This window comes from Cynocephalus volans, chromosome 5 (assembly GCF_027409185.1).
Source record: "Cynocephalus volans isolate mCynVol1 chromosome 5, mCynVol1.pri, whole genome shotgun sequence".
Lineage (NCBI taxonomy): Eukaryota > Metazoa > Chordata > Mammalia > Dermoptera > Cynocephalidae > Cynocephalus > Cynocephalus volans.
Genome location: NC_084464.1, coordinates 155,547,579 through 155,561,947, shown reverse-complemented (window position 1 = coordinate 155,561,947; position 14,369 = coordinate 155,547,579). Strand labels below are relative to the sequence as shown.

Below are 14,369 nucleotides of genomic sequence, written 5' to 3'. Positions count from 1 at the left end.
GCTGCTGCTGCCGCCGCCACCGCCGCCGCCGCCGCCACTGCTGAAGAAACTGAGGACTGAGCTTGTGTCGTCTGCTAATGGCTCCTAGGATCTTTACCAATTACCTAGTGTGGGCCTGCTTGAGAGGGGTGTGGAGACCCAGCCTGTACAATGGGTTTGAAGGGTCTGTGGGCCCTAACCCCTAGCCCTAGTCCTAGCAATACAATTGGAAAACAGTGTAAAACTACACCAGTTGTTGAGTAAGACAAATCATAACTAAAGCCAAAATGTTTCATTACTTTAGTTATACTAAGCTACACATTTCCATTTATGTTGTCACAGCTAGGGCTCAGACCCTTCAAGCCCATTGTACAGACTGGGTCCCCAGACCCCTCACATGCAGGTCCATGCTAAGTAATTGGGAAAGGTCCCAGGAGCTGTTGGCAGATGACACGAGCTCAGTCCTCAGCAACGGCAGCACCACCTTACAGGTCTGGTGGTGATGGCTGCCTTTCGGAGGGCCCTGGGGACCCTGGCAGCAACAGTCTCCAGCAGCAGTAGTGTCCTCCCCATGGCCCCCTGGGGGCATCCCAGGGTTGGGGGGGGCACTGTGGATCAGAGCCACTCATCTTTTATACTTAAGTCCATAACCCAGGACACCTGGGTACACATGCACAACTACATTAGACAATAACCAAGAAACACCTGGGCACACGTGCATATTTACATCAAATGCTCGGCAAGATTCTGATCATCTGAGGGGTCCTGACCATTTTCATATATTATCCCAACACTTAGTAAAACTAAAATAATGAAACATTTTGGCTTTAGTTATGAATTGCTATAGCAATACAACTGGCTACATTGGTGTAGTCTGTAGCGATACCATTGGCTACATTTGCAGGATTCTGACAATAATCCCAACAAGATAATTAGCATAGCTATTGCCTCAACCCGACAACTGGCATAGTTGTGTAGCAAGACAGCAAGATTCCAACAATTGCCTTAACCATACATTCAGGCTCTGACTTCTTTATATATATTCCTTCATTTAATTCTCACAGCAACACTATAAGGTAGGCACTGTTTATTTTTACAGATGAAGAAACTGAGGTACAGAAAGGCTAAATAACCCTGTGAAGAAAACGGAGACAAACTGGTCAGGCTCCCTCACCCCATGTCTAGCTGAGCATAACTCAGCATGTCTGTTGTAAATACATTAACATGTGCACCCAGGTGTTCCTTGGCTATCTGACTCTAGTATAAAAGACAACAGTTCTGATCCACTGGGGGACTGAGCTCATGTCCAAATAAAGCATGTCAACTTTGCGAGTGGCTCCCAGGATCTTTCCAATTACCTAGCTCATGACCTGCATATGAGGGGTCTGTGACCCAGTCTGCACAGGTCGGGTTTGAAGGGTCTGTGACCCAGCCTGACAAAACCCAAGTTCACACAGCTGAGAAGTGGTCTAGGATCTGAGCCCAGGTTTAGGCCATTAATTGCATTTGACTGATTTAAAAATAGATGCATCCATTTATCGTGCATGACCAGCTAATACGCTGAGAGCTGGGGAATATAAAAATTAATATAGATTTCCACCCTCGTCCTCAAGAAGCTCATGTCCTACAGTAAGAGAAAAAAAAAATGGCAGACTGCTTCACTTTAAAGATGATGTCATGTGTCTCCGTTTCAGAGGCTGGAAAGATTTTCTATGACTACCAGCCTCCTCCTCTCGATGGCCATTTACAGGATCCATCACCTTTGGCAAATCAGCCTCCCTGACTGTGAAGACCAGGCCTGCTAACTGCCAGCTTCCCCAGCAGTTCTAGGACACCCTCGAAGCTCGGTACTAGCAAGCTCTTGGAAGGGGCCTCTCTCCTGCTGGGGTCGTGCCATTCATTCAGTCATCTCCTTAGCCCTGCTCTCTTCCAAGGATAAGCCTGTCGCTCACACCGAAGCTGACGGCTGTTATGACACTTCCCAGAAAAGTACAGAGGAAAGACTGAGGCCTGCTTTTTACCGTCGTAGAATGTTGGCGCTGGCTGAATCTTTGGACATGGTGTAAGGCTGATCAGGAAGCTGAGCTCCAGGGTGTCGAACTGGCCCGGGAGCCCAGGCACCATGTGAATCCCCTCACTGCCTCCTAGAGTCAGGGCTGAGCATGCTTTCAAACGCGGTAATTATTAAAGCTCGGTGATCACCACCTTGGAGAAGGCGAGAGTGATCCTCCTTGGGAGACGGCCCGGGAGGACGCCGCCCCTGGCGCTGTGCTGGGGACACTGCGTGCAGCCACCACATCTGCCCCGTCCCGCGGCGGCGGAGAGAGGGTGTAGGGACAGCGGCCTTACCCGGACTGTCTTCAGGTTGCACAGGGGGAGGTGTCGGCGGAACCTTTCTTCTCCACCTCGCTCTCGCTTCCACCCGGGTCCCGTTGGCGCCGGACGCAGGAGGGAGGACGTAGACATGGAGGCAGCGGGCGCTGGGGCTGCGGAGCCGTCCTCTCGGCTGGAAGCTCCGGGACCCACGGACGACCGGCTTTTCTTGGTTAAAGGTGTGGTGTGGTGAGGTGCAGGTGTGCGTCGAGCTCACCCCGGGCCCTGGCTTGCGCGGGGGCGGACATTCCCACGCAGTCCCTGGCTGGTGCTTGCCGGTGGTTCAGCCTGTGGGTCTGACGGCCCGGGGCGGGCAAACCGCGGGCGCGGGGGAGGCTCCCCCGTCGGGTCGCAGATCCCGCCAGCTCTTCTCCCCTGCGTGCCGTATTCCCACATCCCCTCTGCAGTTTTTTTCTTTTGTGCCCACCCTTCTCTAACTATCTCTATCTCTCTTTTCCTCCCCGGGAGAAACTTCACGCCCCTGCCCGGGAGGAGAAGGGAAGGGAACTCGCGCCCATGCTCTGCACTAGTTCTCATACCTCAGAATAACCCCAGGAACCAGAGGTCACGCATGCTTCACTGCCGCTGTCATTTACCTTTGGCAAGAACTGCTTAACGTTGGTTTCTCGAATTGCAAAAGGGATTTTGAATGTAACTTAAACAGTGTCTGAAACTTACCTGTGTACATCTTCTTAGCTTCAGGTTTTAAGAAAATCTTTCTTCCCCCGCCCCCACCCTCGGCAGGTGGAATTTTCCTTGGAACTGTTGCTGCATCGGGAATGCTGGCTGGATTTGTTACAACACTATCACTGGCTAAAAAGAAAAGCCCTGAATGGTTCAGTAAGGTTTGTGACAGTGAAACCTATGGCATTGTTATTGTTTACAATAAATGGTAGCTGTCTTGCATAGGAAAAGTAAAGAAAATGTTTATGGCCTTTCGCATTGTTTTAAGTAAACCTTTGTACATCTCATGGATTCAAACAGTGTACAAATTGATCAGCGGTCTGTATTTCATTTAAAAACAAGTACTTAACTGTGTGCTTAAGTTTTAGCAGAACAAGACTTAAAAAGCTTAGCGGGTACATTTCCTATTCATAACATGACTTTAAATCTAAATCTAGGTAATTCACTGTGAGTAGTAAGAAGCCCTAATATTTTATGTACCATTTAAAAGGAAAAAAGGATGCCAGTTAAACCCTTGACACCATACCGATTGCAAGAGGCATCTGTATTTCAGAGATGTTAAAACGCTAGAGTGTATTTTAGTATAGATGAAAAACATGTCAGCGTTTTGAACGCAGAGATCATGCATGCTTGTTCACTGCTGCAGCCCCAGTCCCTAGAAAAGAGCCTGGCACATAGTAGGTGCTCAATAAATTTTGGTTGAATGACTATAATGTACTTAAGGCAGAAAATCCTTATTCCATGAGCAAGGTTGGGCAGTCACTCTCTAGTGTTGTGTACCTCATTTCCCCAGTTGAGAAATTTTCTTCACGTTTACTTGTTGCTTGGTCTTAGGTATTGCCCTGTTTCTGCTGTCTGACCCCATTTAGTTTATTTATTCACTACTTCATTGCTTCAACGAATGTTTACTTGGGATCTTTTACGTGACAGGCACTGTACTAGCTAGGCACAAGGGATAACAAAATGAATAACACATCTCAGGAAGCTGAGGATCTGATGTGGTAGACAGATGCTGAGTGTTATTTACACAAATAACTATATAATTACAATTTGTGTGCTTGGCGGAAAATTGTGTGAAAATCATAAACCAGTCAAATTCCCTTTACATTTATATTTACCTTTAATAATCATATATAAGCCTTCTCAATACTGTAATGGCAAGAGACCACTTTTAAAGTGCATTTGGATCCCCTCTGAATACTCTGAGGGATTATATGGAGCTACCCAAATCACTGCTGTGGATCTTGTGGGTCATTTTCTCCCTATATTATAGAATATTTTCAGAAGTATAACAAATCAGTAAAACCTCAGTGATAGTGGTGCTTTAACAGTGGAGTTTTGGTTGATTTCTAAGCCTGAGTTATATATTAACTCTTGGGTCATGGATCTTTATAAGAATCTGATGAAAGCTAGGGATTCTCTCTCAGAAAAAAAAAAAAAAAGGCACATATCCATATTTACAACTTTGAATTCTATTTTGTTCTGAGATTTGATCATCACACATACCCTTCACAGTCTTAACACAGTGGTTTTCAAACTGTGATCCACAAAACCTTGTGATCCTTGAGACGCTTTTGTGGGTCCGTAAAGCCAGAACTATTTTCATAATAATACGAAGATATTTGCACTGATGGTACAGAAGCAATCAGAAAAAAACTGCTGATGCCTTGGCATAATCAAGGCAGTAGCAACAAACTGTACTAGTAGTTACTGTGTTCATTACTACACACATGTAATTTTTAAAAAAGCTAGCATTATGTAAGAATGACCTTTTGAAGCAGTAAAATTATTGATTTTATTAAATCATGACACTCTATATGCCTCTCTTTAATATTCTTTGTGAAGAAATGGGAAATATTCATAAAGCTTCTGCTTTATACTGAAGTAAGACATTTTTCTCTAGGAAAAGCAGTTGTATGATTGAGTTGAAAGCTAAAGTAGCCACTTTTTTTCCCCACGGAATATCATTTTTACTTGAAAGAACTAGGGTTATTCAGAAGTGGGTTTTGGCAGACATTTTCTTTAAAATCAATAAAATGATCCTATCTGTTCAAGCAAGAAATTGTCAGTATTTGTTGCCACTGATAAAATTCGTTTTCAAGTGAAAATTAGAATTTAGGAAATTTTTATCTGCCATCATGAGCTTGACAGCTGCTCAATACTTAGCGGCTTTTCTGGTGAGATTTTTATGGTGATACTAATGATGAGATTTTTCATATTATTTAGTAAATGGTGTCAACAACTGAAATATCTATGTAACTTGGTAGGTGAATGTCTTATGAATGATCATGATGCATGGAATAAAAGGTACATTCAAAGTGCAATACAGACTAATGGATTTTTGAAAAATCATTGATAGGACTTCAGATCCAATATCACAACTGCCCTTTAAGAAACTACTTTTTGGGCTGGCCAGTTAGATCAGTTGGTTAGAGAGTAGCCTTGTAACACCAAGGTCAAGGGCTTGGTCCCCTGTACTGGCCAGCTGCCAAAAATAAACAAACAAAGAAGCTGCTTGTTGAGTTTTAATATATTATCAGAGAAGGAAAACTATTAAAATATTCCTCTCTTTTCCAACCACATATCTGTATGAGGCCAGATCTTATTCATATAGTTCAACCGAGAAAACATTTTGCAACAGATTGAATACAGAAGCAAATATGGAAATCCAGCTGTTTTTTATTAAGCTAGATATTTAAAAGATTAATAAAACATTGCCTCTCTTTGCACTAATTTGTTTTGGAAAATAGTTATTTTTCATAAGATAGGTTTATATTAGTCTATAATGGATCTACTGTTTTAACGTGAATTAATGAATAAAATTTAAGAATTTCTTAGTTTTAATTTCTAGTACATTAAATATTGATAAATATAACCCATATAATTGAAAACCTTTGGAGTCCAAGTGTAAAGGGATCCTGAAACAGGAAAGTTTGAGAATCACTGTTCTAGATATGTTATGTAAGGTTCTACCTCCCTCTGGGAAAACATTTGAATTAGAGCATTACCATTTACACAGACCGTTTTAGTGATAAAACGGTTTGTAGAAGAACTCAGAGGTTTTAGAGCACACAGTTAATGAGTTTATACTGAGCAAGCACCAGTTTAATCTATCACTTAGGCAGTGCACTTCAAAGTCACTGCCTAGAGGTCTTCTTTAACATTATTAATAATATCTAACATTTGAGTGCTTACCATTTGCTAGCTGCTCTTCTCAGGGCTTTACTCATTTAACTTCCATCACAGCCCTGTGAGGCACTGTTACTGTGTTGTCCCCATTAAAGAGCAGGAAGCTGAAGCCCGGATGGATTAAGCAATTTGCCCAACGTGGTACTCTCAATATTTGGTTACTTCCGGGGAATAAATGATACTATTTTTAGCAGTTTTGCTATTTAAATAGACTTCTGTCCACTAGCTTGGGAATATAATACAGATTCAAATTGCAGCCCAAAAGGACATTAAAATGATCAATTTTTCAGATGGGGACTGTATACCACTTTTATTTCAGGAGGATAATCATCCCCTTACTGTCTTATTTTCATTATCTTAGCTGAGTCTCATGCTAGAAAACTGGAAGTTGAAAAGCAATAGGTTAAGTGCTGAATGAACATTCATTTTTCTTTGCAATTTCTTGAATAAGCAGAAAGAGTAAGGTGCAAGCTAAGGTGGCCACGTACTCATAATCTACTCTTAAGCTTCTTTGATCTATTAAAAAAGGTGAAGATTTTTTTTTTTAACTGGTATATTTCAAATTTGTATAAAATCAGTCTCATAAAATTTTGAGACTAAATGAGGTGAAAATAATGTGCATATTATATGTCTACTTGGTTAAAACAATTGAAGAAAATATGGAATTAATATATATATATGCACACATATGAAGTTTACTTATCTAAAATAATTTGGTGTCCCTGCATATCTAATATTATGGCATAGCAAAAAATTTATCAGATAACTGAGTTATTGCAAGACCCATTTATGTAATGAGCAGATAAAAAGGGCAAGTTGTCCTTTATCTTTCTGATATAGTCACATTTCTAAGAAATTATAAAAATAAATCTTTTAAAAAATATATTTCATATATTATAAAAACACAGCCAGCTATTTCTGTAATGTAAACACATCAAAATATTATATCAGATAAGAATGCTATATAGGGGAAATAACTAGATTGAACATTCTTTTTAAAAATCCATTTGATTTACATAAAATTCATCCCAGGATTAAACAAAAAAAGCTTAAAATATGAATCTTATTTGTAAGTATGCAGTCGGCCTTCTGACAAACTGAACAATTTGGTCATAATAGTTCCTACATATGTGAATAATGGATCAATTCTTGTCACCTTCTTTCTCAAAGGGTCCTGGTAAGTATTAGAAGATAAGGGGCACCCATGTCTTCAGGCTCAAGAGGTATTATATTTTTTTTAGTTTTTAAAAATTTTTTTGTTTTTATTTATTGTTTTTTTAATTTACAGGAGATAGAGAAAATAATTTTTTGTTTTATCTGGGAGATACCAAGTAGCATAACTGCAATGTGATTTGCTAAATTTAACTTCCATATACAGATGCCTTAATTTTAACTGAAATTTTTAAAAAACGTGGCAGTGAGAAAAATACAGCTTTTACTTTTTATATACATATGTGTGTGTGTATATATATATGTGGCTGGCATGTGTAGCTGTATCTAAGGATCTTTTAAAGCAACATTATTTTTTGGCAAGTCAGTCTTTTCCTGGAGCAAGTCAACCAACATTCATTTTGAAAATTTTCAACAGGGTGTATGAATGTCATGTGACATTCTCCCCCAGAGGAAAAAGCTTGTGATAAAGCTTGTGACTAGACTTTTTACTACTTAATAAGGCAGATCAATTTTTAACATCATTTCCACTAAAATTCATTTTTGGAAGCATGTAAACAATAACTAATATTTCATCTCACAGTATATGAGACTGATATTACACAAATATGATGTACCTATTTTTTAAAAAAAATCTTAGTTAAGCAGAAATAAGATTTTGTGAATATTTTTATACATAATTATCTTTTTTATTTGATTTAGTAAAACAAATGTGGGTTTATGTAGACTTTAAAAAATATATATATATACACACACACACACGTAGGCTAATTTTTGTCTTTCCCTGGGAAATAATGGATTTTTAATCTGTTTCTAAAATAAAATTTAGGCCAAAGCATTTATCAGCACCACACTCTCCCGAGTAGGCCAAAGCATTTAAACTGACTCAGGTTTAATAATATTTGGTAATGTTACTGCTTATGGATGAAAATTCAGGCCAATTAAAAGTCAGTGCATCTACGTGAGCTCTGTGGTATCTAGGGAACCACTCTGAAATTATAGCAATATGGGAAAAGGGGTAAGATAGAAGAGGATATTGTTTTTTATCATGGAAAATGTCTAAAGAGGTCTTTCCATGATTTGGTTGGGTCTAAGGAATATCTACAAAAAATGTAAGTCTGCAAATCCTGAGTACCTGCTAGCTCTCAGCATGGTGCTAGGTGTGGGGATGCAGAGAAGCAAAGCAGAGGCTTTCTGTGTGCCTTGGACAGCATTCACAGTCACATACCATAGATGCAGAAGAAAAACCTGTAGTAAGAAATAGTTTGAGCAATATAAGAAAAATTATTCTAAAAAAGAGAAGGACTTTAGTAAATGGAAATTTATTTCTAGATGGAAGATAGGATGTCATAAAATTGCTATCTCTTATCAGATTAGCTAATTATTATTATTTTTTTTTGGTCTTTTTTTTTTCGTGACCGGCACTCAGCCAGTGAGTGCACCGGCCATTCCTATATAGGATCCGAACCCGCGGCGGGAGCGTCGCGGCGCTCCCAGCACAGCACTCTCCCGAGTGCGCCACGGGCTCGGCCCATTAGCTAATTATTTTAATGTCATTCTGATGAACATGCCAATGAATGGGGGATAGAGAAATCTTGACAGAATGTTCTAGGGATTTGCTGGAAGAATTAACAGGCACAGTGCCTTGCATACTTAAATATTTGTCAGTCAGAGAAATCATGCAATTATTAAGCAGCAAAGCTGGTTTTTGACCTTGGGTTAATCTGGCTTCCAAATATATTGTTTACACAGAGAGTAATTAATTTCAAGCACTCCCAGGGTATTTATCTTTCTGACCTGATTATTTTTACTCACATCTTTCTATCTTCATTTCAGGGAAGTATGGCCACAGCTGCCTTACCGGAGAGTGGGTCTTCCCTTGCCTTGCGAGCTCTGGGCTGGGGCTCACTTTATGCATGGTGTGGGGTTGGTGTGATCAGCTTCGCAGTCTGGAAAGCTTTAGGAGTTCACAATGTAAGTAACTGCAGTCTTGTAATTGGTATCTGGATGTTTATTGTACTTTCTGTGGTCTAAATTTTCCTGGTTTTCAAATTTACATATAGTCTAGTCATTGCCTTAGGAAATGATGACAGAGAACGTGACGAAATTCTTATTAAATAACTAGGCAACTTCCCTTGCTAATAAATCATAAATAACTAATTTAAACTTTCGAAGGTGATGAAACTTCAAATATAATTCAGTAATGGCAAATGACAAATTCATAGCTGATATTTGTTTTATATAAATTGATGTTAGCTACTTGTTCAATAAAACTAGTAATTTGGAACAACTTTCTACGCTGTTTGACATCCATATATATAAATGTCCTTGTAAAATAGTTAAAGCATTTTAAAATTATTTAAATTATAAATGTGTTTACACATTATTGGAAAAAATTTTATAAGCTTATATATGCATGTATGTATATGTATGTATGTATGTGTGTGTATATATATATAAATTTATACACCAAGTTAAAAAGCTATACATTAAGAAACATTGGCTTTTTTTTTTTTTTTAAACAGCTGATAGAAAGTTCTGTGGACCAGGCTTTTCATGACAGGTGGGAATTATTCTAAACAAGAGAAGGGCTTTAGTAAATGAAATAAGCAGCAGTGGTGGAGTTGATGAAGAGAGGTTCTGGATATATTTCAGAGGTAGGTCCACAAGGATTTGTTATAGATTGGATGTGGAGTGCGAGAGAAAAAATGAAGTCAAAGATGTCTCTAAGACTTTTGGCCTGAGCAACTGGAAAACAGATGGGGACCAGTATGAAAGGAACAGGTCAGGTGTTGGAGAATAATATCAGGAGCTCAGTGTAGCATTTTTGAGTTTCAGATATGTTAGACAGCCAAGTGGAAAGTCAAGTAAGCAGTTAGATATAGAAGTTCAGAATTCAGGGGAGAGGTATAAGGTGAAGGTATAAATCCGAGACTCATTAGTATATGGGTAGTACTAGGGTACTTCAAAGAATTCATGGACAAATAGAATTGAAAGATAATATGAATCTTTCTGTGAACTTTTTGAAGCCCTCTCCTATTTAAAGCCATGAGATCAGACGAGCTCACCATGGCAGTGAGGGTAGTAAGAAAAGAGAAGCATCTGAGGAAGGAGCTAAGGTTTAGAGGTTGGGGAATAAGGAAGAAGTAGCAAAGGAGATTTCCCTGCCAGAGAGGTAGGTAAAACTAGAATGGTGACTTGGACATCAAGTGAAGAAAACATTTCCAGGAGAAGCAATTGACTGAGTTGTATTCCGGTGATAAGTTACGTAAGATGAGGACTGCTAGTGTACTGAGGTTAACACTGTGGTGGTCATTGGTGAAATGGTGGGGTAAAGTCTAAGTGGAGCGGATTCAGTATGTACAGACACTTCTTGAGTTTTGCTGTAAAGTGAAGGAAAGATATAGGGCCATAGCTAGAAGTAGGAGTAGGGTCAAGAGAGAGTTGTTTTTTTGTGTGTGTGTATTTTTAAGTTGGTAGAGTCAACAGCATGTGTGTGCTGCTGGAAGTTCATCAAAGAGGGAGGAACTGAGGCAAGTGGGGGGAATTGCTGGAGCAGCCTCATAGGCATTATTAAGTGTTTCACATTTAGCTTAATAACTAACATAGGCATTATTGTACTTTTCACTCAAAATACACTGATAAACAAATGATTGTACTTTTCTCCTAGTCTGACTAACCTTATTTTTAAAGTAACTTTGCTCGCTAGTCATCATTTGTATCAATAAATGGTATTTGGAAAAGACTGAAAACCTGTGACTGAAGATTTTTGATGATTTTTGCTGTTATCTCAATTCTACCTTTGACCAATATAAAATCTCTTCTTCCATTTCAGCCATTATAACAGACATTTTACATATAGCAGATTACTTAATCTTCCTAATAACTATATAGTAGATACTTATATCCCCCATTTTATAAATGAGGAAAGTAGGTCTCAAAGAGGTTGAGTCACTTTCCTAAGATCACATAGCTTGTAATTGGCAGAGTCAAGATTTGAACCCAGGTCTGAGTCTTCAGAACCTAGGTTTTTTCCAACTTTACCTCCTTTTGCTAAAATGTGAAATAAAGGAGTATGTGGAAGGCGCCAGGCTGAGAGGAAGGAGGTAATGCATTTGGTTTTGGTTGTGACCCAGTTCACACAGTTCTTGATAATGTAGCAAGGTTTTCTGGGTATCTTCAATGTGGGCCTCATTTCCCAACATTAATAATTCATTTCAGTCTGGTTTAGCACTGGCTGTTCTTTTCCTATAAAAGAGAAGACCACCTTTGAAGCTATCATCTTCAGTAGAAAAATGCTTAGGATATAGTATTAAATGAAAAAGCAGGATTCATATCTGGATATGCGAGCAGTTATTTGAAAACAAAATAAACTGGGAGGAAAAATGTCTGGTAGAAATATGTAAATGAATTGTGGGCATTTGGGTGAATTTTTTATTTTACTTTCCCACATGTTTCTTAATTATGTATTATTTTACCAGTAATACTACTTTCTTAAAAACTGTTCAAGATTTTATTATTTTGTACTGAAAATAAAGTATAACTGCCTAGGAATTTACAAAACTTCCTTGACTACATATGAAACTACTTGGGAGGCATGCAAATACTTAGTAATAAAGTTATGAAGCTTCTAGTTTCTGTAAAAATGACAGTCTTAGCACTTTATACTGACTGCATAGAATTGATAGGTATTGTTTCCAGTGTTTAGTAATGTAGGTCATAAAATGAGTACTGAAAGTTTAAGGTTTTTGAAAATATGAGTAGTCTCTGGAAGAGTCAGGAATGAATCAATCCAAATTTTCACAGACCAACAAAATAAGGTTATTTAAATTAAATGATATACTTGAGAATTTGGGCTTTATGGGCTTGACAATGCTATTTTAGTTCCTAGAATATGATCTTTGTTTTATGGCACTAACAAGAGGATTATTGCCTAAATAAAATATCTTAGGGAGGAAAAAGTATTTTCTGATTGGCACTACTGAATATAAGAATGTATAGAATCCTCTTATATTCATCTTCATGTCTAACTAAAAAGAGAAAATGCAGATACACTTTCTCCCTGTACATAGGTTATTAGGCGTATCAGTTTGATTTCCACATCTAAGTCTAACAGAAAAATGAACCCACTGAGACCTTTTCAGGCGCACATCTTTTAAAGGCAGTAGTGCTTATTAATTTGTTGATTTGTTCACTCAAAAGTCATTTGTGGGCCTACCCTGTGCCAAGCACTGGTCTAAGACAAGGCTTCTCAGTAGACTGGTATCATCTAAATCTTGACCTGTTGACTTTCAAAGCAAATTCTTATGATATGACCCTGCTCTGAGGCTTACAGAGAGCAATATACTTCAGCTCTGCATTTAAGAGAGTTTTGATGATAATTATGAGGTTGCCCTGAATCCAGTGATGAATTTTTATCACTATGTACTGCCTCTTATTGGGAAACAACATCTTTCTATGACTAAGGAAAACAGTCTTAGTCAGAAAATGTTGAACAGAAATGTCCTAGGCTATGTACTCAGTAAATAGTTGAGATAATTATTCTAGGTAAGTGCAGGTAAATCAAAATCAACTCCAAGGTCAAATAATTGTTGGTAGCTACCTTGAATTTTATTAAATCTTTGATATAAACCCAGTTCCAAAAAAAGAAGGGTGCCATCTAATGGCTGACCTCGAGCAGATGGATGAAAGTGCTTATACTTCCTATTTTAATTCACAGCTACATCTGCTGGCCTAAAAGGGAACATGTTAAAAATGCTTAAAGCGAAACGCTTCAGTTTCTTAAAAATATTTTGGTTTTACTTTTTGTTTATTCATAATTGTGGAATTTCACTTCACGTAGAACATATAAAATACATTGAATATAAGTATATACCCATATTTTACACAACAGCATATCATTTAATCAGAGGTTCCAGAGAAGGAAAGCTAGTGGAGGCTATGGTGTTAGCTGACAAAAGCAGATTAAGTTTGCCCAGGATTTAAGATGGGACCCTCCCTGCTTTTGGGTAGAAATTAATTCAAGTTCAACATCCACCCTGCTCCCTTGACCAGACTTTGGGCCAGTAAGCACGGCTTGATTGCTGAGTACTGGTTCATCAACTACTTTGCATTATGGTATTTTATCATTTGATTATGATTGAGGTAGCATTAATTTTATCACAGTAACTTAATTATGAAAAAAAAGATGAACACTTCCTGTGGGTTCATGGTCCCCTAGATCAGATGTGCACATGATCCTGGCAGACTGACTGTTGAGGCCGGGTGAGTGCACACTGGGGCAGTGTGGTTAGATTGTTATATCACAGCAGATACTTTAAGTTCAGAGAGTAGTTGATATGAATGCTCTAAGGAACTCTAGTGGTACTGTTAATTTCCTAATTATTGAAGGAAAAGAAGAAACCATGCCATTGACAGTTACTCAAGAGCAATGACTTTTTAACCTTTTTACCTTTTATTACTTACCAGGTAGATATTGATACATGAAGGATTTCTGAAGAGGTTTAGCTTATTTATAGCTAGACTACCTTGTCTTGTTTTCTTCCCTTAGAAGGAGAAACATTAGGTGTCTAAATAATTCCTGGCTAATATGATTGGAACTTTATAGAAGGGAGCATGCGCTATGCCTGTGGACCGTGATCTACTTTTGTCTGTGAGGAGGTTGTCATATCAAGGTACTGACTAGCAGGATCACCACTGCTACCCTTTACTGTGGCTTGTATAGAATGTATTCATGATGCCTGATGTAGTAAGAATTTATAGATAATTTACAGCTGTTGCCTTCATAGGAGCTAAAATCTCAATCATAATAAAAACCAAGAATGAAAATGTTCTTATTATGAAATATTTTAAATTGGAGATTTAAATTTTAAAATTAATGTATATATGGAAGTTTTTGATTTGTTATTTACCCTTTTACTATGGGATAAAGAGGTATTTGTCTTTATTTACATATATTGGTGTTTATTTTTAAA

General features: G+C 38.3%; 1 protein-coding gene across 1 annotated transcript in view; it reads left to right on the top strand.

The window, feature by feature from the left end:
* Nucleotides 1-2,428: 2,428 nt before the first annotated feature.
* Nucleotides 2,429-14,369, top strand: part of TMEM242 (transmembrane protein 242) — a 29,389-nt gene continuing 17,448 nt past the window's right edge. Inside the window, exons 1-3 of the mRNA XM_063098081.1 lie at nucleotides 2,429-2,531; nucleotides 3,097-3,197; nucleotides 9,232-9,369. Coding sequence (XP_062954151.1) covers nucleotides 2,444-2,531; nucleotides 3,097-3,197; nucleotides 9,232-9,369 — 327 coding nt within the window. The 5' untranslated portion in view covers nucleotides 2,429-2,443. The remainder of the gene's footprint in view (nucleotides 2,532-3,096; nucleotides 3,198-9,231; nucleotides 9,370-14,369) is intronic.